This window comes from Oncorhynchus keta, unplaced genomic scaffold (genome assembly GCF_023373465.1).
Source record: "Oncorhynchus keta strain PuntledgeMale-10-30-2019 unplaced genomic scaffold, Oket_V2 Un_contig_3378_pilon_pilon, whole genome shotgun sequence".
NCBI lineage: Eukaryota > Metazoa > Chordata > Actinopteri > Salmoniformes > Salmonidae > Oncorhynchus > Oncorhynchus keta.
In genome coordinates this window covers 647501-673513 of record NW_026287223.1, presented here as the reverse complement: position 1 = coordinate 673513, position 26013 = coordinate 647501, and the positions used below count along the sequence as shown (strand labels likewise).

At 44.7% G+C, this 26013-nt stretch overlaps 3 protein-coding genes and 3 long non-coding RNA genes across 104 annotated transcripts in view; 2 read left to right on the top strand and 4 right to left on the bottom strand.

Moving 5' to 3' along the window:
- The window catches only part of LOC127923922 (mast/stem cell growth factor receptor kita-like), a 37525-nt gene extending 28968 nt beyond the window's left edge, over window positions 1–8557 (top strand). The window contains exons 14-16 of the mRNA XM_052508181.1: window positions 6811–6910; window positions 7729–7834; window positions 8393–8557. Of these exons, the coding sequence (XP_052364141.1) occupies window positions 6811–6910; window positions 7729–7834; window positions 8393–8542 (356 nt within the window). The 3' untranslated portion in view covers window positions 8543–8557. The remainder of the gene's footprint in view (window positions 1–6810; window positions 6911–7728; window positions 7835–8392) is intronic.
- A 160-nt stretch (window positions 8558–8717) lies between these two features.
- On the bottom strand, window positions 8718–11207 carry LOC127923920 (uncharacterized). Of its 50 annotated transcripts, XM_052508144.1 has the most exons (6): window positions 11017–11207; window positions 10337–10516; window positions 9959–10006; window positions 9381–9788; window positions 8963–9343; window positions 8718–8909 (listed from the first exon to the last, which is right to left on the bottom strand). In XM_052508144.1, the coding sequence occupies exons 2-6, from the start codon at window positions 10442–10444 to the stop codon at window positions 8718–8720; spliced, it is 1137 nt and encodes a 378-aa protein (XP_052364104.1). In that variant the 5' UTR covers window positions 10445–10516; window positions 11017–11207. The 50 variants fall into 50 exon arrangements, with proteins under 50 accessions (XP_052364104.1, XP_052364103.1, XP_052364106.1 ...); XM_052508143.1 differs by lacking the exons at window positions 9959–10006; window positions 11017–11207 and adding an exon at window positions 10025–10168 and having other exon boundaries at window positions 10433–10550; XM_052508146.1 differs by lacking the exons at window positions 9959–10006; window positions 11017–11207 and adding an exon at window positions 10025–10144 and having other exon boundaries at window positions 10433–10550.
- A 2695-nt stretch (window positions 11208–13902) lies between these two features.
- On the bottom strand, window positions 13903–18813 carry LOC127923923 (uncharacterized). 50 transcript variants are annotated; one of them, XR_008116152.1, is made up of 8 exons: window positions 17902–18813; window positions 17227–17527; window positions 16563–16988; window positions 16212–16297; window positions 15825–16152; window positions 14883–15449; window positions 14205–14442; window positions 13903–14170 (listed from the first exon to the last, which is right to left on the bottom strand). It is a non-coding gene; the product is annotated as an uncharacterized LOC127923923 (long non-coding RNA). The 50 variants fall into 50 exon arrangements; XR_008116146.1 differs by lacking the exon at window positions 17902–18813 and adding an exon at window positions 17734–17895; XR_008116139.1 differs by lacking the exon at window positions 17902–18813 and having other exon boundaries at window positions 13903–14068; window positions 14103–14170; window positions 17227–17646.
- A 175-nt stretch (window positions 18814–18988) lies between these two features.
- LOC127923925 (uncharacterized) lies at window positions 18989–22882 on the bottom strand. Its single transcript, XR_008116215.1, has 10 exons — window positions 22795–22882; window positions 21991–22435; window positions 21828–21953; window positions 21374–21675; window positions 20947–21123; window positions 19720–20243; window positions 19569–19627; window positions 19323–19389; window positions 19210–19272; window positions 18989–19160 (listed from the first exon to the last, which is right to left on the bottom strand). It is a non-coding gene; the product is annotated as an uncharacterized LOC127923925 (long non-coding RNA).
- Window positions 22883–24050: 1168 nt separating this feature from the next.
- Window positions 24051–24773, top strand: LOC127923927 (uncharacterized). The gene is made up of 4 exons (XR_008116217.1): window positions 24051–24203; window positions 24298–24364; window positions 24507–24640; window positions 24707–24773. It is a non-coding gene; the product is annotated as an uncharacterized LOC127923927 (long non-coding RNA).
- Window positions 24774–25621: 848 nt separating this feature from the next.
- LOC118383006 (circadian locomoter output cycles protein kaput-like) overlaps window positions 25622–26013 on the bottom strand; it is a 62609-nt gene continuing 62217 nt past the window's right edge. The window contains exon 24 of the mRNA XM_052508192.1: window positions 25622–26013. This exon is cut by the window's right edge and continues 878 nt beyond it. The gene's annotated coding sequence lies outside the window, so the exon portion shown is untranslated.

The following is a 26013-nucleotide window of genomic DNA, read 5'->3' as shown; positions in this document are numbered from 1 at the left end:
AGGGATAGCTCCTCTCTCTCGGTGGCCATCTTCCAGGGGATAGCTCCCTCTCTCGGTGGCCATCTTCCAGCTCCTCTCTCTCGGTGGCCATCTTCCAGGGATAGCTCCTTCTCTCGGTGGCCATCTTCCAGGGATAGCTCCTCTCTCTCGGTGGCCATCTTCCAGGGATAGCTCCTCTCTCTCGGTGGCCATCTTCCAGGGATAGCTCCTCTCTCTCGGTGGCCATCTTCCAGGGATAGCTCCTCTCTCTCGGTGGCCATCTTCCAGGGATAGCTCCTCTCTCTCGGTGGCCATCTTCCAGGGATAGCTCCTCTCTCTCGGTGGCCATCTTCCAGGGATAGCTCCTCTCTCTCGGTGGCCATCTTCCAGGGATAGCTCCTCTCTCTCGGTGGCCATCTTCCAGGGATAGCTCCTCTCTCTCGGTGGCCATCTTCCAGGGATAGCTCCTCTCTCTCGGTGGCCATCTTCCAGGGATAGCTCCTCTCTCTCGGTGGCCATCTTCCAGGGATAGCTCCTCTCTCTCGGTGGCCATCTTCCAGGGATAGCTCCTCTCTCTCGGTGGCCATCTTCCAGGGATAGCTCCCCTCTCTCGGTGGCCATCTTCCAGGGATAGCTCCTCTCTCTCGGTGGCCATCTTCCAGGGATAGCTCCTCTCTCTCGGTGGCCATCTTCCAGGGATAGCTCCTCTCTCTCGGTGGCCATCTTCCAGGGATAGCTCCTCTCTCTCGGTGGCCATCTTCCAGGGATAGCTCCTCTCTCTCGGTGGCCATCTTCCAGGGATAGCTCCTCTCTCTCGGTGGCCATCTTCCAGGGATAGCTCCTCTCTCTCGGTGGCCATCTTCCAGGGATAGCTCCTCTCTCTCGGTGGCCATCTTCCAGGGATAGCTCCTCTCTCGGTGGCCATCTTCCAGGTGGCCATCTTCCAGGGATAGCTCCTCTCTCTCGGTGGCCATCTTCCAGGGATAGCTCCTCTCTCTCGGTGGCCATCTTCGGTGGCCATCTTCCAGGGATAGCTCCTCTCTCTCGGTGGCCATCTTCCAGGGATAGCTCCTCTCTCTCGGTGGCCATCTTCCAGGGATAGCTCCTCTCTCTCGGTGGCCATCTTCCAGGGATAGCTCCTCTCTCTCGGTGGCCATCTTCCAGGGATAGCTCCTCTCTCTCGGTGGCCATCTTCCAGGGATAGCTCCCCTCTCTCGGTGGCCATCTTCCAGGGATAGCTCCCCTCTCTCGGTGGCCATCTTCCAGGGATAGCTCCCCTCTCTCGGTGGCCATCTTCCAGGGATAGCTCCCTCTCTCGGTGGCCATCTTCCAGGGATAGCTCCTCTCTCTCTCCATCTTCCAGGTGGCCATCTTCCAGGGATAGCTCCTCTCTCCATCTTCCAGGGATGGCCATCTTCTCGGTGGGATAGCTCCTCTCTCTCGGTGGCCATCTTCCAGGGATAGCTCCTCTCTCTCGGTGGCCATCTTCCAGGGATAGCTCCTCTCTCTCGGTGGCCATCTTCCAGGGATAGCTCCTCTCTCTCGGTGGCCATCTTCCAGGGATAGCTCCCTCTCTCGGTGGCCATCTTCCAGGGATAGCTCCTCTCTCTCGGTGGCCATCTTCCAGGGATAGCTCCTCTCTCTCGGTGGCCATCTTCCAGGGATAGCTTCCAGGGGCCATCTTCCAGGGATAGCTCCCCTCTCTCGGTGGCCATCTTCCAGGGATAGCTCCCCTCTCTCGGTGGCCATCTTCCAGGGATAGCTCCTCTCTCTCGGTGGCCATCTTCCAGGGATAGCTCCCCTCTTCCCATCTTCCAGGGATAGCTCCTCTCTCTCGGTGGCCATCTTCCAGGGATAGCTCCTCTCTCTCGGTGGCCATCTTCCAGGGATAGCTCCTCTCTCTCGGTGGCCATCTTCCAGGGATAGCTCCTCTCTCTCGGTGGCCATCTTCCAGGGATAGCTCCTCTCTCTCGGTGGCCATCTTCCAGGGATAGCTCCTCTCTCTCGGTGGCCATCTTCCAGGGATAGCTCCTCTCTCTCGGTGGCCATCTTCCAGGGATAGCTCCTCTCTCTCGGTGGCCATCTTCCAGGGATAGCTCCTCTCTCTCGGTGGCCATCTTCCAGGGATAGCTCCTCTCTCTCGGTGGCCATCTTCCAGGGATAGCTCCTCTCTCTCGGTGGCCATCTTCCAGGGATAGCTCCTCTCTCTCGGTGGCCATCTTCCAGGGATAGCTCCCCTCTCTCGGTGGCCATCTTCCAGGGATAGCTCCCCTCTCTCGGTGGCCATCTTCCAGGGATAGCTCCTCTCTCTCGGTGGCCATCTTCCAGGGATAGCTCCTCTCTCTCGGTGGCCATCTTCCAGGGATAGCTCCTCTCTCTCGGTGGCCATCTTCCAGGGATAGCTCCTCTCTCTCGGTGGCCATCTTCCAGGGATAGCTCCTCTCTCTCGGTGGCCATCTTCCAGGGATAGCTCCTCTCTCTCGGTGGCCATCTTCCAGGGATAGCTCCTCTCTCTCGGTGGCCATCTTCCAGGGATAGCTCCTCTCTCTCGGTGGCCATCTTCCAGGGATAGCTCCTCTCTCTCGGTGGCCATCTTCCAGGGATAGCTCCTCTCTCTCGGTGGCCATCTTCCAGGGATAGCTCCTCTCTCTCGGTGGCCATCTTCCAGGGATAGCTCCTCTCTCTCGGTGGCCATCTTCCAGGGATAGCTCCTCTCTCTCGGTGGCCATCTTCCAGGGATAGCTCCTCTCTCTCGGTGGCCATCTTCCAGGGATAGCTCCTCTCTCTCGGTGGCCATCTTCCAGGGATAGCTCCTCTCTCTCGGTGGCCATCTTCCAGGGATAGCTCCTCTCTCTCGGTGGCCATCTTCCAGGGATAGCTCCTCTCTCTCGGTGGCCATCTTCCAGGGATAGCTCCTCTCTCTCGGTGGCCATCTTCCAGGGATAGCTCCTCTCTCTGGCCATCTTCCAGGGATGGCCATCTTCCAGGGATAGCTCCTCTCTCTCGGTGGCCATCTTCCAGGGATAGCTCCTCTCTCTCGGTGGCCATCTTCCAGGGATAGCTCCTCTCTCTCCATCTTCCAGGTGGCCATCTTCCAGGGATAGCTCCTCTCTCTCGGTGGCCATCTTCCAGGGATAGCTCCCCTCTCTCGGTGGCCATCTTCCAGGGATAGCTCCCCTCTCTCGGTGGCCATCTTCCAGGGATAGCTCCTCTCTCTCGGTGGCCATCTTCCAGGGATAGCTCCCCTCTCTCGGTGGCCATCTTCCAGGGATAGCTCCTCTCTCTCGGTGGCCATCTTCCAGGGATAGCTCCTCTCTCTCGGTGGCCATCTTCCAGGGATAGCTCCCCTCTCTCGGTGGCCATCTTCCAGGGATAGCTCCCCTCTCTCGGTGGCCATCTTCCAGGGATAGCTCCCCTCTCTCGGTGGCCATCTTCCAGGGATAGCTCCCCTCTCTCGGTGGCCATCTTCCAGGGATAGCTCCCCTCTCTCGGTGGCCATCTTCCAGGGATAGCTCCTCTCTCTCGGTGGCCATCTTCCAGGGATAGCTCCTCTCTCTCGGTGGCCATCTTCCAGGGATAGCTCCTCTCTCTCGGTGGCCATCTTCCAGGGATAGCTCCTCTCTCTCGGTGGCCATCTTCCAGGGATAGCTCCTCTCTCTCGGTGGCTTCATCTCCTCTCTCTCGGTGGCCATCTTCCAGGGATAGCTCCTCTCTCTCGGTGGCCATCTTCCAGGGATAGCTCCCCTCTCTCGGTGGCCATCTTCCAGGGATAGCTCCTCTCTCTCGGTGGCCATCTTCCAGGGATAGCTCCCCTCTCTCGGTGGCCATCTTCCAGGGATAGCTCCCCTCTCTCGGTGGCCATCTTCCAGGGATAGCTCCCCTCTCTCGGTGGCCATCTTCCAGGGATAGCTCCTCTCTCTCGGTGGCCATCTTCCAGGGATAGCTCCTCTCTCTCGGTGGCCATCTTCCAGAGATAGTTTTCCCCTCCAATCTCTGCTGGTTCCATTCTCTCTCTTATAGGGGAAGGAGAGTATGTCATTAGTACCGTCAGCTGTGCTTAATTGCCTCTGGTTACCTCGTCTCCCATGCCTTGTTGGGCTGCTATCCGTGAGCCCAGCCTGTCCTCTGGTTACCTTGTTGGGCTGCTATCCGTGAGCCCAGCCTGTCCTCTGGTTACCTTGTCTCCCATGCCTTGTTGGGCTGCTATCCGTGAGCCCAGCCTGTCCTCTGGTTACCTTGTCTCCCATGCCTTGTTGGGCTGCTATCCGTGAGCCCAGCCTCTCCTCTGGTTACCTCGTCTCCCATGCCTTGTTGGGCTGCTATCCGTGAGCCCAGCCTGTCCTCTGGTTACCTTGTCTCCCATGCCTTGTTGGGCTGCTATCCGTGAGCCCAGCCTCTCCTCTGGTTACCTTGTCTCCCATGCCTTGTTGGGCTGCTATCTGTGAGCCCAGCCTCTCCTCTGGTTACCTTGTCTCCCATGCCTTGTTGGGCTGCTATCCGTGAGCCCAGCCTCTCCTCTGGTTACCTTGTCTCCCATGCCTTGTTGGGCTGCTATCCGTGAGCCCAGCCTCTCCTCTGGTTACCTTGTCTCCCGTGCCTTGTTGGGCTGCTATCCGTGAGCCCAGCCTGCCCTCTGGTTACCTCGTCTCCCATGCCTTGTTGGGCTGCTATCCGTGAGCCCAGCCTGCCCTCTAGTGGTCCTTCCACAAGATATTTTAATTAGAAGACAGCCGTTGACAGAAGTCAAATATCAACATACAACCGATGTCTCTCCTGAGTTGTGAACAAAAGAAAGACAGCATCTTCTATAGATCAAACCTCATGGTGTCAAACCCTGCAGCTTAAAGACCCAGTTATTCTAAACACAAGGTTTCTGAGAACCTGTCTCAGCGGGATGTACATCTGCCCTGGTTTCAGAGAAAAACAGACGCTGTGTCTCTCTCTGTGTCTCGCTGTCATCCACAGTCCCCTTTTTCTCACAGACGCGGGGCTGCGTGTTTTGGTAGAGAGCTTGTCTCTCTCTGTGTCTCCCTGTCATCCACAGTCCCCTTTTCTCACCTCTTCTCACAGACGCAGGGCTGCGGGTTTTGGTAGAGAGCTTGGCACAGACAGAGGCTTCAATATTCAGCAATACAGTGAGCATAAGTATAAAGCAAATGATTAGTAACAACATAATCAATGGTGGGGGTCTTTAGAAGATCAACTTTAACCCTTCAGAGTGATGTCTGGTCACATGGTAACTATAGTAACCCTTCAGAGTGATGTCTGGTCACATGGTAACTATAGTAACCCTTCAGAGTGATGTCTGGTCACATGGTAACTATAGTAACCTAGTAGACTGATGTCTGGTCACATGGTAACTATAGTAACCTTGGAGACTGATGTCTGGTCACATGGTAACTATAGTAACCTAGTAGACTGATGTCTGGTCACATGGTAACTATAGTAACCTAGTAGACTGATGTCTGGTCACATGGTAACTATAGTAACCTAGTCAGACTGATGTCTGGTCACATGGTAACTATAGTAACCTAGTAGACTGATGTCTGGTCACATGGTAACTATAGTAACCTAGTAGACTGATGTCTGGTCACATGGTAACTATAGTAACCCTTCAGAGTGATGTCTGGTCACATGGTAACTATAGTAACCTAGTAGACTGATGTCTGGTCACATGGTAACTATAGTAACCTTGGAGACTGATGTCTGGTCACATGGTAACTATAGTAACCTAGTAGACTGATGTCTGGTCACATGGTAACTATAGTAACCTAGTAGACTGATGTCTGGTCACATGGTAACTATAGTAACCTTGGAGACTGATGTCTGGTCACATGGTAACTATAGTAACCTAGTAGACTGATGTCTGGTCACATGGTAACTATAGTAACCTAGTAGACTGATGTCTGGTCACATGGTAACTATAGTAACCTTGGAGACTGATGTCTGGTCACATGGTAACTATAGTAACCTAGTAGACTGATGTCTGGTCACATGGTAACTATAGTAACCTAGTAGACTGATGTCTGGTCACATGGTAACTATAGTAACCTTGGAGACTGATGTCTGGTCACATGGTAACTATAGTAACCTAGTAGACTGATGTCTGGTCACATGGTAACTATAGTAACCTCGAAGACTGATGTCTGGTCACATGGTAACTATAGTAACCTTGGAGACTGATGTCTGGTCACATGGTAACTATAGTAACCTAGTAGACTGATGTCTGGTCACATGGTAACTATAGTAACCTTGGAGACTGATGTCTGGTCACATGGTAACTATAGTAACCTAGTAGACTGATGTCTGGTCACATGGTAACTATAGTAACCTCGAAGACTGATGTCTGGTCACATGGTAACTATAGTAACCTTGGAGACTGATGTCTGGTCACATGGTAACTATAGTAACCCTTCAGAGTGATGTCTGGTCACATGGTAACTATAGTAACCTTGGATACAGTCTATATACTCACACACACACAAAGGCATGCAGGCACACATGTTTGGGGAATATACTAACTGTGTGTCTGTGTGTGTGTGTGTGTGTGTGTGTGATTGTGTGTGTCTGTCTTTGTGTGTGTGTGTTTCTGTGTGTGTGTGTCTGTCTCTCTGTGTGTGTGTGTGTGTGTGTGTGTGTGTGTGTGTGTGTGTGTGTGTATGTGTGTGTCTCTGTGTGTGTGTGTCTGTCTGTCTGTCTGTGTCTCTCTGTCTGTCTGTCTCTGTCTGTGTCTGTCTGTCTGTGTGTCTGTCTCTCTGTGTGTGTCTGTGTGTGTGTGTGTGTGTGTGTGTGTGTGTGTGTGTGTGTGTCTCTGTGTGTGTGTGTGTGTAGGCAGCAGTCCATACCCTGGTATGCAGGTGGGTTCAGCGTTCTACAGGATGATCCAGGAAGGACACAGAATGAACAGACCTGATGTGGCTCCCAGAGAAATGTAAGGAGTGTGTGTGATTTTGAAAAATGTACTTACTATGACTGAGACACAGTATGTGGTTGTCCCACCTAGCGATCTTAAGATTAAGACACAGTAGTGAGTCATTTAGCAGACTCTCTTATCCAGAGAGACTTACAGTAGGGAGTCATTTAGCAGACTCTCTTATCCAGAGAGACTTACAGTAGGGAGTCATTTAGCAGACTCTCTTATCCAGAGAGACTTACAGTAGGGAGTCATTTAAGAGAGTCTGGATAAGAGAGTCTGTTAAATGACTCTACTGTAATTCTCTCTGGATAAGAGTCTGCTAAATGACTCCCTACTGTCAGTCTCTCTGGATAAGAGAGTCTGCTAAATGACTCCCTACTGTCAGTCTCTCTGGATAAGAGAGTCTGCTAAATGACTCCCTACTGTCAGTCTCTCTGGATAAGAGAGTCTGCTAAATGACTCACATGTAAATTGTGCTTGTTTTCTGACCCCTGTTTCTCAGAGTCTCTTACTCTTTGTCTCTTAGCTCTCTCTCTTTTGTCTCTTACTCCCTGACTCTCTCTCTCTCTTTGCCTGTCTTCTCTCTCTTTGTCTCTTACTCTCTCTCTTGTCTCTCTGTCTCTTTGTCTCTCTGTCTCTGTCTGTCTCTCTCTCTTTGTCTCTCTGTCTGTCTCTCTGCCTGTCTCTCTCTCTCTCTGTCTCTCTCTCTCTGCCTGTCTCTCTCTCTCTGTCTCTCTGTCTGTCTCTCTCTCTCTCTGTCTCTCTCTCTGTCTCTCTCTCTCTGTCTCTCTGCCTGTCTCTCTCTGTCTCTCTGCCTGTCTGTCTCTCTCCAGTTATGACATGATGTTGTCCTGTTGGAGTGAGGACCCTCTGAAGAGACCTTCCTTCAGGAAAGTAGTCGAGAGGACTGAACTACTACTGTCGGAACACACCAAGAATGTACGTTCTAGAACTGTTCAGCAACGTTTTGTTGAAAATGCATCTATACATTATCAATATATGTCAATTGATAATGGGGGGAGGAGAAGGATTACTTATCCTATCCAAGGAATACCTAGGATAGGATAAGTAATCCTTCTCCCCCCCCTTTAAGATTTAGATGCACTATTGTAAAGTGACTATTCTACTGGATGTCATAAGGTGAATGCACCAATTTGTAAGTCGCTCTGGATAAGAGCGTCTGCTAAATGACTTAAATGTAATGTTAAATGTAAATGTATCGAATTGAAATGGAATCAATAACTTGGGATAATTATTTGAACTACTACTGCCAGAAAACACCAATAATGTAGGTTCATAAATAGTATAGTTTTATATGGATGTATCGATCTATATTTACATATTAATATGAATGTTCAAACCCTAAATTGTATATTTTGGAATATTTCAGTAATGTTTAATACAACATGCCTAAATTCTGTGTTGATGTTTGTCTGTGTGTGTTGTGTTGTTTGTTGATGTGTGTGTGTGTGTGTGTGTGTGTGTGTGTGTGTGCAGGTGTACCTGAACCTGAGCTATGGAGCTGTTCCTCCAGACCAGCAGAGGGCAGCGCCTCACAGACTGAGCTCAGTGAGCAGCACTACGGCCCCGACACAACCACTACTGCTGAATACTGCTGATGTGTTTGTGGACTACGACACTGTCTGAACAATGGACGGACACACACACACACACACACACACACACACAAACTCAGCACCGCCAATTTTGTGGACTAGGACACTGTCTGAACAATGGACACACTGGACACACTCTCTCTTTGTATTGATTGGTCTGTGATGCATTTCATGTAGTATCTAACCTTTATCTAACCTTTATGTAACTAGGCAAGTCGGTTAAGAACAAATTCGTATTTACAATGATGACCCCCGGATGGGCGCCGCCATATGGGACACAACACAATAACCTCCACATTCATAAACACAATAACCTCCACAATAACCTCCACATTCATAAACACAATAACCTCCACATTCATAAACACAATAACCTCCACATTCATAAACACAATAACCTCCACAATAACCTCATAAACACAATAACCTCCACATTCATAAACACAATAACCTCCACATTCATAAACACAATAACCTCCACATTCATAAACACAATAAACACAATAACCTCCACATTCATAAACACAATAACCTCCACATTCATAAACACAATAACCTCCACATTCATAAACACAATAACCTCCACATTCATAAACACAATAACCTCCACATTCATAAACACAATAACCTCCACATTCATAAACACAATAACCTCCACATTCATAAACACAATAACCTCCACATTCATAAACACAATAACCTCCACATTCATAAACACAATAACCTCCACATTCATAAACACAATAACCTCCACATTCATAAACACAATAACCTCCACATTCATAAACACAATAACCTCCACAATAACCTCCACATTCATAAACACAATAACCTCCACATTCATAACCTCACATTCATAACACAATAACCTCCACATTCATAAACACAATAACCTCCACATTCATAAACACAATAACCTCCACATTCATAAACACAATAACCTCCACATTCATAAACACAATAACCTCCACATTCATAAACACAATAACCTCCACATTCATAAACACAATAACCTCCACATTCATAAACACAATAACCTCCACATTCATAAACACAATAACCTCCACATTCATAAACACAATAACCTCCACATTCATAAACACAATAACCTCCACATTCATAAACACAATAACCTCCACATTCATAAACACAATAACCTCCACATTCATAAACACAATAACCTCCACATTCATAAACACAATAACCTCCACATTCATAAACACAATAACCTCCACATTCATAAACACAATAACCTCCACATTCATAAACACAATAACCTCCACATTCATAAACACAATAAAACCTAACCTCCACATTCATAAACACAATAACCAATTCATAAACACAATAACCTCCACATTCATAAACACAATAACCTCCACATTCATAAACACACAACCTCCACATTCATAAACACAATAACCTCCACATTCATAAACACAATAACCTCCACATTCATAAACACAATAACCTCCACATTCATATACACAATAACCTCCATAACCACAATAACCTCCACATTCATATACACAATAACCTCCACATTCATAAACACAATAACCTCCACATTCATAAACACAATAACCTCCACATTCATAAACACAATAACCTCCACATTCATAAACACAATAACCTCCACATTCATAAACACAATAACCTCCACATTCATAAACACAATAACCTCCACATTCATAAACACAATAACCTCCACATTCATAAACACAATAACCTCCACATTCATAAACACAATAACCTCCACATTCATAAACACAATAACCTCCACATTCATAAACACAATAACCTCCACATTCATAAACACAATAACCTCCACATTCATAAACACAATAACCTCCACATTCATAAACACAATAACCTCCACATTCATAAACACAATAACCTCCACATTCATATACACAATAACCTCCACATTCATATACACAGTAAAATACACAATACTAAACCGTGATTGGATGTCCAGGCCTAAACCCTGATTGGAAGTCCAGGCCTAAACCCTGATTGGAAGTCCAGGCCTAAACCCTAATTGGATGTCCAGGCCTAAACCCTGATTGGAAGTCCAGGCCTAAACCCTGATTGAATGTCCAGGCCTAAACCCTGATTGGATGTCCAGGCCTAAACCCTGATTGGATGTCCAGGCCTAAACCCTGATTGGATGTCCAGGCCTAAACCCTGATTGGATGTCCAGGCCTAAACCCTGATTGGATGTCCAGGCCTAAACCCTGATTGGATGTCCAGGCCTAAACCCTGATTGGATGTCCAGGCCTAAACCCTGATTGGATGTCCAGGCCTAAACCCTGATTGGATGTCCAGGCCTAAACCCTAATTGGATGTCCAGGCCTAAACCCTGATTGGATGTCCAGGCCTAAACCCTGATTGGATGTCCAGGCCTAAACCCTGATTGGATGTCCAGGCCTAAACCCTGATAGGATGTCCAGGCCTAAACCCTGATTGGATGTCCAGGCCTAAACCCTGATAGGATGTCCAGGCCTAAACCCTAATTGGATGTCCAGGCCTAAACCCTAATAGGATGTCCAGGCCTAAACCCTGATTGGATGTCCAGGCCTAAACCCTGATTGAATGTCCAGGCCTAAACCCTGATTGGATGTCCAGGCCTAAACCCTGATTGGATGTCCAGGCCTAAACCCTGATTGGAAGTCCAGGCCTAAACCCTGATTGGATGTCCAGGCCTAAACCCTGATTGGATGTCCAGGCCTAAACCCTGATTGGATGTCCAGGCCTAAACCCTGATTGGATGTCCAGGCCTAAACCCTGATTGGATGTCCAGGCCTAAACCCTGATTGGATGTTCAGGCCTAAACCCTGATAGGATGTCCAGGCCTAAGCTCTGATTGATTTACATTCATTAAAAAAACAGCAAAGTTGTACATTCACCAAGGATTCTAGAACTTTAGATAGACCAGAAAGTCTTGAAGTGGTGCGGTAATCATTAAGATCACTACTAATTCCCCGTCCTTACGCACAAGAGCTGATTTCCACACTTCATGGAATATATTTCCTGATAACAATGTTAAATTAAAAATGGTGGTTATTGCGCCAACAATGGTGGGCGCTGCTGCACACTTGAGCAGACCGCGATCCAATTGGTCGTCGCCCCGTCGCCCCCCTTGTGGATTTCTTGTAGTCTATTGCTATCAAAGCACCCAGGATTTATTTTTCTGTAAATAAGCCTAAAAGAAAAAGCTCTGTCATTTCTCTGATCAGTCAGCAAGTTTCCCCCTTATCAGCATCCAGCCGCAATATCATTGTGAATATGCTTAGAAGTTCAAAGAGATCATCACCCACTGAAAATAAAATGGTGATTTAATGCAATATTAGAGGCAATATACAATACAGTATCAATACAGTATGAACTGACACAGCAGTTAGTTTAAAGAACAAATACGCTATAGGCTGACTGCCACATCTATACAGCATGTAGATCTACTAACACAGCTGTTCTGACCATATACAGTATACACTATCATCATCAGAACATCTCCCAGGACATAGACATATCTGATATGGGCAGAAAGCTTAAATGCCTAAAATCTAACTGCACGGTCCAATTTACAGTAGCTATTACAGTGAAATAATACCATGCTATTGTTTGAGGAGAGGGCAGAGTTATGACATGTATCAATAAACCAATTAGGCACATTTGGGCAGACCTGATACAACATTTTGAACTGAAATGCAATGATTCATTGGATCAGTCAACAAAAATGCACATACACTGCTGCCATCTAGTGGCCAAAATCTAAATTGTGCCTGAACTGGAATAATACATTGAAGCCCTTGTCTGCAAAAAAATAAAAATAAATAAGATTGGTAAATGAGTCTAGCCAGCTATCTAAACTTGTAGTAATTATGGTCTCATTACCGACCGGGGGCCCCCATTAATTTTGTTTGTCACTTTCACTCAGATATTATATAAACACTGCAAATATTTCTCTCCATCCTATGGCAAACTGCGTAGAATTGCAAGAGATTAACTCTATAATGTTTAATTTTATGAACGTGGGTACGCAGACCAGCGAGCCACTGCGGTCCCTCATGATGAGGTCAGATTTTTTTGTAGTGAATACATAGAACCAGGAGAGGCTCTGTCTGGGAAACATAGAACCAGGAGAGGCTCTGTCTGGGAAACATAGAACCAGGAGAGGCTCTGTCTGGGAAACATAGAACCAGGAGAGGCTCTGTCTGGGAAACATAGAACCAGGAGAGGCTCTGACTGGGAAACATAGAACCAGGAGAGGCTCTGTCTGGGAAACATAGAACCAGGAGAGGCTCTGTCTGGGAAACATAGAACCAGGAGAGGCTCTGTCTGGGAAACATAGAACCAGGAGAGGCTCTGTCTGGGAAACATAGAACCAGGAGAGGCTCTGACTGGGAAACATAGAACCAGGAGAGGCTCTGACTGGGAAACATAGAACCAGGAGAGGCTCTGTCTGGGAAACATAGAACCAGGAGAGGCTCTAACTGGGAAATAGAACCAGGAGAGGCTCTAACTGGGAAACATAGAACCAGGAGAGGCTCTGACTGGGAAACATAGAACCAGGAGAGGCTCTGTCTGGGAAACAGAACCAGGAGAGGCTCTAACTGGGAAACATAGAACCAGGAGAGGCTCTGACTGGGAAACATAGAACCAGGAGAGGCTCTGACTGGGAAACATAGAACCAGGAGAGGCTCTGTCTGGGAAACAGAACCAGGAGAGGCTCTGTCTGGGAAACATAGAACCAGGAGAGGCTCTGTCTGGGAAATAGAACCAGGAGAGGCTCTGTCTGGGAAACAGAACCAGGAGAGGCTCTGTCTGGGAAACATAGAACCAGGAGAGGCTCTGTCTGGGAAACATAGAACCAGGAGAGGCTCTGTCTGGGAAACATAGAACCAGGAGAGGCTCTGTCTGGAAACCAACTCTTCATGTGTAAATACTTTAGCTTGATGTTCAGGGTTTGTTTTATGTTAATAGTATGTGTGTGCGTTGGTTCTGATGCAGAGAATGTATGTGATGAATGAAGCCATGTAAAAACGGGTTGGAGGCTGAGGTTGTTGGCTTGTAATAAAGAAAGTACTGGAACTATGGTGTGTGTGTCAGGTGTGTGTGTGGTGGTATGGTGTGTGTGTCAGGTGTGTGTGTGTGTTGTGGTATGGTGTGTGTGTGTGTGTGGTGGTATGGTGTGTGTGGTGGTATGGTGTGTGTGTGTGTGTGTGTGTGTGGTGGTATGGTGTGTGTGTGTGTGGTGGTATGGTGTGTGTATGGTGTGTGTGTGTTCCTGGGTCTCCTCAGGACATAGTCAGACCAGGTACAGACAGTGTTCCAGTGGAGGCCGTCACTGCTCCTGTAAAGTAAGCAACAAAAACACACAACCAACAATACATTTGTAAATTGGGTTTTATTTTCATTTTGACCGAGGTACATTAAAACTAGTTGGGATTACCTGGTAAATGTACATTAAAACTAGTTGGGGTTACCCGGTAAGTGTACATTAAAACTAGTTGGGATTACCTGGTAAGTGTACTTTAAAACTAGTTGGGGTTACCTGGTAAGTGTACATTAAAACTAGTTGGGATTACCTGGTAAGTGTACTTTAAAACTAGTTGGGGGTACCTGGTAAGTGTACTTTAAAACTAGTTGGGGGTACCTGGTAAGTGTACATTAAAACTAGTTGGGGGTACCTGGTAAGTGTACATTAAAACTAGTTGGGGTTACCTGGTAAGTGTGCATTAAAACTAGTTGGGGTTACCTGGTAAGTGTGCATTAAAACTAGTTGGGGTTACCTGGTAAGTGTGCATTAAAACTAGTTGGGGTTACCTGGTAAGTGTGCATTAAAACTAGTTGGGGTTACCTTGTAAGTGTGCATTAAAACTAGTTGGGGTTACCTGGTAAGTGTGCATTAAAACTAGTTGGGGTTACCTGGTAAGTGTACATTAAAACTAGTTGGGTGTAAATAACAGTTATTACCTGGTAAATGTACATTAAAACTAGTTGGGGTTACCTGGTATGTGTACATCAAAACTAGTTGGGGTTACCTGGTAAGTGTACATAAAAACTAGTTGGGATTACCTGGTACCTGGTACCTGGTGTGTAGTGTACATTAAAAGTAGTTGGGATTACCTGGTAAGTGTACATTACAACTAGTTGGGATTACCTGGTAAATTTACAGTAAACTAGTTGGGATTACCTGGTAAGTGTACATTAAAAGTAGTTGGGATTACCTGGTAAGTGTACATTACAACTAGTTGGGATTACTGAGAAACTGGTAAATTTACAGTAAACTAGTTGGGATTACCTGGAAACCACAGTAAACTAGTTATTGGTTACCTAACAGTTACATTAAAACTAGTTGGGGTTACCTGGTAAGTGTACATAAAAACTAGTCGGTTTCTGAGCTGGTTTTTAACCAGTAAACTAGCAGGATTTCTAGAAACCACCACGGTGTGTATTGATGAAATAACAGTTAGTTCTAGAAACCACCACGGTGTGTATTGGTGAAATAACAGTTAGTTCTAGAAACCACCACGGTGTGTATTGGTGAAATAACAGTTCTAGAAACCACCACGGTGTGTATTGGTGAAATAACAGTTAGTTCTAGAAACCACCACGGTGTGTATTGGTGAAATAACAGTTAGTTCTAGAAACCACCACGGTGTGTATTGGTGAAATAACAGTTCTAGAAACCACCACGGTGTGTATTGGTGAAATAACAGTTAGTTCTAGAAACCACCACAGTGTGTATTGGTGAAATAACAGTTTGTTCTAGAAACCACCACGGTGTGTATTGGTGAAATAACAGTTAGTTCTAGAAACCACCACAGTGTGTATTGGTGAAATAACAGTTAGTTCTAGAAACCACCACGGTGTGTATTGGTGAAATAACAGTTCTAGAACCCACCACGGTGTGTATTGGTGAAATAACAGTTCTAGAACCCACCACAGTGTGTATTGGTGAAATAACAGTTTGTTCTAGAAACCACCACAGTGTGTATTGGTGAAATAACAGTTAGTTCTAGAAACCACCACGGTGTGTATTGGTGAAATAACAGTTAGTTCTAGAAACCACCACAGTGTGTATTGGTGAAATAACAGTTAGTTCTAGAAACCACCACGGTGTGTATTGGTGAAATAACAGTTCTAGAACCCACCACAGTGTGTATTGGTGAAATAACAGTTCGTTCTAGAAACCACCACAGTGTGTATTGGTGAAATAACAGTTAGTTCTAGAAACCACCACGGTGTGTATTGGTGAAATAACAGTTAGTTCTAGAAACCACCACGGTGTGTATTGGTGAAATAACAGTTCTAGAAACCACCACGGTGTGTATTGGTGAAATAACAGTTCTAGAAACCACCACGGTGTGTATTGGTGAAATAACAGTTAGTTCTAGAACCCACCACGGTGTGTATTGGTGAAATAACAGTTCTAGAAACCACCACGGTGTGTATTGGTGAAATAACAGTTCTAGAAACCACCACGGTGTGTATTGGTGAAATAACAGTTCTAGAAACCACCACGGTGTGTATTGGTGAAATAACAGTTAGTTCTAGAAACCACCACGGTGTGTATTGGTGAAATAACAGTTAGTTCTAGAAACCACCACGGTGTGTATTGGTGAAATAACAGTTCTAGAAACCACCACGGTGTGTATTGGTGAAATAACAGTTAGTTGTATTGGTGAAATAACAGTTCTAGAACCCACCACGGTGTGTATTGGTGAAATAACAGTTAGTTCTAGAACCCACCACGGTGTGTATTGGTGAAATAACAGTTCTAGAAACCACCACGGTGTGTATTGGTGAAATAACAGTTAGTTCTAGAAACCACCACGGTGTGTATTGGTGAAATAACAGTTAGTTCTAGAAACCACCACGGTGTGTATTGGTGAAATAACAGTTAGTTCTAGAAACCACCACGGTGTGTATTGGTGAAATAACAGTTAGTTCTAGAAACCACCACGGACCTGAATTTTTTTGTGTGTATTGGTGAAATAACAGTTAGTTCTAGAAACCACCACGGTGTGTATTGGTGAAATAACAGTTCTAGAAACCACCACGGTGTGTATTGGTGAAATAACAGTTAGTTCTAGAAACCACCACGGTGTGTATTGGTGAAATAACAGTTAGTTCTAGAAACCACCACGGTGTGTATTGGTGAAATAACAGTTCTAGAAACCACCACGGTGTGTATTGGTGAAATAACAGTTAGTTCTAGAAACCACCACGGTGTGTATTGGTGAAATAACAGTTAGTTCTAGAAACCACCACGGTGTGTATTGGTGAAATAACAGTTAGTTCTAGAAACCACCACGGTGTGTATTGGTGAAATAACAGTTAGTTCTAGAAACCACCACGGTGTGTATTGGTGAAATAACAGTTAGTTCTAGAAACCACCACAGTGTGTATTGGTGAAATAACAGTTAGTTCTAGAACCCACCACGGTGTGTATTGGTGAAATAACAGTTCTAGAAACCACACCACACACACACACCAGTTCTAGAAACCACCACAGTGTGTATTGGTGAAATAACAGTTAGTTCTAGAAACCACCACGGTGTGTATTGGTGAAATAACAGTTAGTTCTAGAAACCACCACGGTGTGTATTGGTGAAATAACAGTTAGTTCTAGAAACCACCACGGTGTGTATTGGTGAAATAACAGTTAGTTCTAGAAACCACCACGGTGTGTATTGGTGAAATAACAGTTCTAGAAACCACCACGGTGTGTATTGGTGAAATAACAGTTAGTTCTAGAAACCACCACGGTGTGTATTGGTGAAATAACAGTTAGTTCTAGAAACCACCACAGTGTGTATTGGTGAAATAACAGTTAGTTCTAGAAACCACCACGGTGTGTATTGGTGAAATAACAGTTAGTTCTAGAAACCACCACGGTGTGTATTGGTGAAATAACAGTTAGTTCTAGAAACCACCACGGTGTGTATTGGTGAAATAACAGTTAGTTCTAGAAACCACCACGGTGTGTATTGGTGAAATAACAGTTCTAGAAACCACCACGGTGTGTATTGGTGAAATAACAGTTAGTTCTAGAAACCACCACGGTGTGTATTGGTGAAATAACAGTTAGTTCTAGAAACCACCACGGTGTGTATTGGTGAAATAACAGTTGTTCTGAAACCACCACAGTGTGTATTGGTGAAATAACAGTTGAGTTCTAGAAACCACCACGGTGTGTATTGGTGAAATAACAGTTCTAGAAACCACCACAGTGTGTATTGGTGAAATAACAGTTAGTTCTAGAAACCACCACAGTGTGTATTGGTGAAATAACAGTTAGTTCTAGAAACCACCACAGTGTGTATTGGTGAAATAACAGTTAGTTCTAGAAACCACCACGGTGTGTATTGGTGAAATAACAGTTCTAGAAACCACCACGGTGTGTATTGGTGAAATAACAGTTGGGTTTCAGTCTGTCAATGGTAAAGAAACACGGTTCAGGTCCAACATTCAGAATAGTCCAAACAGAGGTGCTTGTTACAGTAACATCGGAACAACGGAATCATAGAATCAGAACGTAGAATTCCGGAACTGGATTCTCATACTATTGAATGGAACATGATTGAACCACTTGATTAGACAAAAGCCTGTTTCTCTTCTACAGCAGAATGCCTACGTCCCACCCTGTTTCATACACATAGTGCACTACTTTAGACCAGCTCTGGATAAAACGTAGGGCACTATATAGGAAATAGGGTGTCATTTGGGACACAGTCAAACAAGGTACATACGTTACATTCTTTGGGCTGGTTGTATATCAGTGATGTGGAAATAACACGAAAATAACAGTTGCATTTTTTTCAGCAATAAAACTCACAAAACACTAAAACTAAAGGACCTGAATTTTTTGCTGAGGGATGTGTGTCAAAAGGGTAGTGGTGTGTGTGTGTGTGTGTGTGTGTGTGTGTGTGTGTGTGTGTGTGTGTGTGTGTGACACACTTTGTCATAGCTTCGTAGGTAATGTATTCCCCATGAAACCATGCAGTCCAGTCTAAGCATTAATAACGTGATGCGTAAATCCACAGGAACACAGTGGAGGTTGTTGTCGTGGCAACGCTCAGTCTCACACTAACATGTATTCAGGTTGGGCTGCATCTCTCCTGGGCGTCGTCATCATCACCAGCCCAAACACAGAGGAAGATTCTAGACTATTCACTAGTCATCATCGTTACTGCAACGCATGAACTGATTGGCTGTTCCCGTGTGATACAGGAAGTAGAACAAAGCGAAGAGGAGAAATGACCAAACACATGTACACTCTCTCCCTCTCCACTCTGACCAGACACACACACACACTCTCTCCCTGGATCAACTCTGAGGCAGACAGACACACACACACACACACACACACTCTCTCTCCCTCTCCACTCTGAGGCAGACAGACACACACACACACACACACACACAGACACACACACACACACACACTCTCTCTACTCTGACAGACACACACACACACACACACACACACACTCTCCGTCTCCACTCTGTTCTCCAAGACAAAAACTATCACAGACGTTCTGGGAAGTCAGCACACAACACACTCCTCCTGTCCAAGACTTTTACTGTTAGATATGTCTTCACTGTTACATTACTGGCTGACCGACCACTGACCAGACCTGGATCAAATATCAACTGACTGACCAGACCACTATCAACTGACCAGACCTGGATCAAATATCAACTGACTGACCAGACCTGGATCAAATATCAACTGACTACTGACCAGACCTGGATTAAATATCAACTGACTACCTGGATTAAATATCAACTGACCAGACCTGGATCAAATATCAACTGACTGACCGACCACTGACCAGACCTGGATCAAATATCAACTGACCAGACCTGGATCAAATATCATCAACTGACCAGACCTGGATCAAATATCAACTGACCAGACCTGGATCAAATAAACTGACTACTGACCAGACCTGGATCAAATATCAACTGACTACTGACCAGACCTGGATCAAATATCAACTGACTGACTGACCAGACCTGGATTAAATATCAACTGACCAGACCTGGATCAAATATCAACTGACTACTGACCAGACCTGGATCAAATATCAACTGACCAGACCTGGATCAAATATCAACTGACTACTGACCAGACCTGGATTAAATATCAACTGACCAGACCTGGATCAAATATCAACTGACTACTGACCAGACCTGGATCAAATATCAACTGACCAGACCTGGATCAAATATCAACTGACTACTGACCAGACCTGGATTAAATATCAACTGACCAGTCCTGGATCAAATATCAACTGACTACTGACCAGACCTGGATCAAATATCAACTGACCAGACCTGGATCAAATATCAACTGACTACTGACCAGACCTGGATCAAATATCAACTGACCAGACCTGGATCTAATATCAACTGACCAGACCTGAATCAAATATCAACTGACCAGACCTGGATCAAATATCAACTGACTACTGACCAGACCTGGATCAAATATCAACTGACTACTGACCAGACCTGAATCAAATATCAACTGACTACTGACCAGACCTGGATCAAATATCAACTGACTACTGACCAGACCTGGATCAAATATCAACTGACCGGACCTGGATCAGATATCAACTGACCAGACCTGAATCAAATATCAACTGACCAGACCTGAATCAAATATCAACTGACCAGACCTGAATCAAATATCAACTGACTACTGACCAGACCTGGATCAAATATCAACTGACTGACCAGACCTGAATCAAATATCAACCAGACCTGGATCAAATATCAACTGACTACTGACCAGACCTGGATCAAATATCAACTGACTACTGACCAGACCTGGATCAAATATCAACTGACTACTGACCAGACCTGGATCAAATATCAACTGACTGACCAGACCTGACCAACTGACCAGACCTGGATCAAATATCAACTGACCAGACCTGGATCAAATATCAACTGACCAGACCTGGATCAAATATCAACTGACTGACCTGAAAATATCACTGACCAGACCTGGATCAAATATCAACTGACTACTGACCAGACCTGGATCAAATATCAACTGACTACTGACCAGACCTGGATTAAATATCAACTGACCAGACCTGGATCAAATATCAACTGACTACTGACCAGACCTGGATCAAATATCAACTGACACTGACCAGACCTGGATCAAATATCAACTGACTACTGACCAGACCTGGATCAAATATCAACTGACCAGACCTGGATCAAATATCAACTGACTACTGACCAGACCTGGATCAAATATCAACTGACCAGACCTGGATCAAATATCAACTGACTACTGACAACACCAGACCTGGATCAAATATCAACTGACCAGACCTGGATCAAATATCAACTGACTACCGACCACTGACCAGACCTGGATCAAATATCAACTGACCAGACCTGGATCAAATATCAACTGACTACTGACCAGACCTGGATCAAATATCAACTGACCAGACCTGGATCAAATATCAACTGACCAGACCTGGATCAAATATCAACTGACCAGACCTGGATCAAATATCAACTGACTACTGACCAGACCTGGATCAAATATCAACTGACTACTGACCAGACCTGGAATCAAATATCAACTGACTACTGACCAGACCAGACCTGATCAAATATCAACTGACTACCTGACCAGACTGGACCTGGATCAAATATCAACTGACCAGACCTGGATCAAATATCAACTGACCAGACCTGAATCAAATATCAACTGACCAGACCTGAATCAAATATCAACTGACCAGACCTGGATCAAATATCAACTGACTACTGACCAGACCTGGATCAAATACAGACTGACTACAACTGACCAGACCTGAATCAAATATCAACTGACTACTGACCAGACCTGGATCAAATATCAACTGACTACTGACCAGACCTGAATCAAATATCAACTGACTACTGACCAGACCTGGATCAAATATCAACTGACCAGACCTGAATCAAATATCAACTGACCAGACCTGGATCAAATATCAACTGACCAGACCTGGATCAAATATCAACTGACTACTGACCAGACCTGGATCAAATATCAACTGACTACTGACCAGACCTGGATCAAATATCAACTGACTACTGACCAGACCTGGATCAAATATCAACTGACCAGACCTGGATCAAATATCAACTGACCCAGACCTGGATCAAATATCAACTGACTGACCAGACCTGGATCAAATATCAACTGACTACTGACCAGACCTGGATCAAATATCAACTGACAAATACTGACCAGACCTGGATCAAATATCAACTGACCAGACCTGGATCAAATATCAACTGACCAGACCTGGATCAAATATCAACTGACCAGACCTGGATCAAATATCAACTGACTACTGACCAGACCTGGATCAAATATCAACTGACTGACCGACCACTGACCAGACCTGGATCAAATATCAACTAACTGACTACTGACCAGACCTGGATCAAATATCAACTGACTGACCGACCACTGACCAGACCTGGATCAAATATCAACTGACCAGACCTGGATCAAATATCAACTGACTACTGACCAGACCTGGATCAGATATCAACTGACCAGACCTGGATCAAATATCAACTGACTACTGACCAGACCTGGATCAAATATCAACTGACTGACCGACCACTGACCAGACCTGGATCAAATATCAACTGACCAGACCTGGATCAAATATCAACTGACTACTGACCAGACCTGGATCAAATATCAACTGACTGACCGACCACTGACCAGACCTGGATCAAATATCAACTGACTGACCGACCACTGACCAGACCTGGATCAAATATCAACTGACCAGACCTGGATCAAATATCAACTGACCAGACCTGAATCAAATATCAACTGACCAGACCTGGATTAAATATCAACTGACCAGACCTGGATCAAATATCAACTGACCACTGACCAGACCTGGTTCAAATATCAACTGACCAGACCTGAATTAAATATCAACTGTCTAGACCTGGATCAAATATCAACTGACTACTGACCAGACCAGAATCAAATATCAACTGACCAGACCTGGATCAAATATCAACTGACTACTGACCAGACCTGGTTCAAATATCAACTGACCAGACCTGAATTAAGATATCAAATATCAACTGACCAGACCTGGATCAAATATGACAAGACCTGAAATATCACTGACCAGACCTGAATCAAATATCAAATATCAGACCTGACCAGATATCAACTGACCAGATGGATAAATATCAACTGACCACTGACCAGACCTGGATCAAATATCAACTGACCAGACCTGGATCAAATATCAACTGACTACTGACCAGACCTGAATCAAATATCAACTGACCAGACCTGGATTAAATATACTGACCAGACCTGGATTAAATATCAACTGACCAGACCTGGATCAAATATCAACTGACCAGACTGGATCAAATATCACTGACCAGACCTGGAAATCAAATATCAACTGACTACTGACCAGACCTGGATCAAATATCAACTGACCAGACCTGGATCAAATATCAACTGGACCAGACCTGGATCAAATATCAACTGACTACTGACCAGACCTGGTTCAAATATCAACTGACTACTGACCAGACCTGGATTAAATATCAACTGACCAGACCTGGTCAAATATCAACTGACCAGACCTGGTTCAAATATCAACTGACCAGACCTGGATCAAATATGCCTACTGACCAGACCTGGTTCAAATATCAACTGACTACTGACCAGACCTGAATCAAATATCAACTGACCAGACCAATGCTAACTCGTTACCCGTGACGTATGGCATTAGTTTTTTTATGATTTGATTTGTTGATTCGTTCCCCCAGAAGAATGGTTTGTTATTATAATTTCCCATCTCCTGACAGACATGTTCTGTCTGGCCTGGAGAGACTGAGCATGTGCAGATGGCTATGTTATGACCCCATTCCCATAATAGGCCCATGTGAGGCCCATGTGACTGTGAGGCCCATGTGAGGCCCATGTGAGGCCTGTGAATACTGGAGCAGGTGCATGTCTGCTGAGTCCTTGAATGATTCTCCAATGGCACCCTATTCCCTATATAGTGCACTACTTTAGACCAGAGCCCTATGGCACCCTATTCCCTATATAGTGCACTACTTTAGACCAGGGCCCTATTCCCTATATAGTGCACTACTTTAGACCAGAGCCCTATTCCCTATATAGTGCACTACTGTAGACCAGAGCCCTATGGCACCCTATTCCCTATATAGTGCACTACTTTAGACCAGAGCCCTATTCCCTATATAGTGCACTACTTTAGACCAGGGCCAATAGGAGAGTACCATTTTGGACACACACGTTTTATTCCTGAGCAGAGACCATTCAGCAAATTGTGGATCCTTGAATAAGGGATAAGACACACACACACACACACACACACACACACACACACACACACACACACACACACACACACACACACACACACATAATGTAAACACACACACACACAATGTCTAAAATCATGGACAAGAACACACACGCGCATACTCTCTCACACACACAAACATATACACACATTTCCACACACATCCAGATTCAACACAGCTAGGTAGATATACTGTCTGTCTGGTCTGTAATTTACTGTGTTAGACCTCATTAAGTGCTATAATATCATGGGGAGATATACTGTCTGTAGGTCTGTAATTTACTATAATATCATGTGTTGTAGACCTCATTAAGTGCTATAATATCATGGGGAGATATACTGTCTGTAGATATACTGTCTGTAGGTCTGTAATTTACTGTGTTAGACCTCATTAAGTGCTATAATATCATGGGGAGATATACTGTCTGTAGGTCTGTAATTTACTGTTTTAGACCTCATTAAGTGCTATAATATCATAATATCATGGGGAGATATACTGTCTGTAGGTCTGTAATTTACTGTTTTAGACCTCATTAAGTGCTATAATATCATGGGGAGATATACTGTCTGTAGGTCTGTAATTTACTTTGTTAGACCTCATTAAGTGCTATAATATCATGGGGAGATATACTGTCTGTAGGTCTGTAATTTACTGTGTTAGACCTCATTAAGTGCTATAATATCATGGGGAGATATACTGTCTGTAGGTCTGTAATTTACTGTATTAGACCTCATTAAGTGCTATAATATCATGGGAGATATACTGTCTGTAGGTCTGTAATTTACTGTGTTAGACCTCATTAAGTGCTATAATATCATGGGGAGATATACTGTCTGTAGTCATTTACTGTGTTAGAATTATGCTATAATATCATGGGGAGATATTCTGTCTTTACTGTCTATAATATCATGGGGAGATAAAAAATAATGTCATTTACTGTGTTAGACCATTCTATATACATGCAGTACTCTGATAGAAGGGTCATATACTTCTGGAAATATATATATATATACACACCTCTTTGAATAGTCTGTTAAAATATATATATCAACTGACCCTGTGTGTTGTGACTATTGGCACTTGGAATAACTAAACCCGTTAGAGATGATCCCAGACCTGTGTGTTGGTAAGACAGCACCATTCATATAGAACATGTTTTTTTCCCAAAGCAACTTAGAGATGATCCCAGACCTGTGTGTTGGTAAGACGGCACCATTCATATAGAACATGTTTTTTTCCCAAAGCAACTTAGAGATGATCCCAGACCTGTGTGTTGGTAAGACGGCACCATTCATATAGAACATGTTTTTTTCCCAAAGCAACTTAGAGATGATCCCAGACCTGTGTGTTGGTAAGACAGCACCATTCATATAGAACATTTAGTTCATGTTTTTTTCTTCCCCAAAGCAACTTAGAGAGTCCGTCATGGGTGCATAGATTTGACGTACGGATGGCCCGAGCTGGAATCAAACCCACAACCTTTTGGGGTTGCAAGTGCCTTGCTCTACCAACTGAGCCAACACAAGAACGAAGTGATCTGGGACCAGGCTGAGTAATATCGCCGACTCCCTGGTCTGGTTTAGACTGTATTTACCCGTAGGTCTGTTTGGTCGTCATGATTTGATTGGATCAGACGTGGTTGTTGTTCTGATAAAACGTCTAAAAAAATCAAATAGAAAATGTTGAGTTTTTAAAAAAAAACTACATTTCCCAGCATCCCACTAGAACCCAAGCCCGTCCATTAAACGAACGGTGACACAACGTCTCTCCCTCCGGGGGCCATGTTCCAACACAAATAAAATACACCCTTAACTGAATGACTTTGATAACCTCAAGGCAGGAAGGCAGGAAGGATGGAAGGACGGATGCATTTTGTAAAGTGTTGGAACAGAGCCGAAGACCTTCGGGTGGAAGAGAGAGGCGGCTCTTCATCCTCGCTGAACGTCTGTCACCTCATATCTGACCAGGAAAACACTGAATAAAGTCATTTTGTCAAAAGTTACTCATAAAAACGTACAGTTATTTACCCATGCAATCATATAAAATAGTAATTTCTGTTTTTTTCTCTGTAGCTATAAT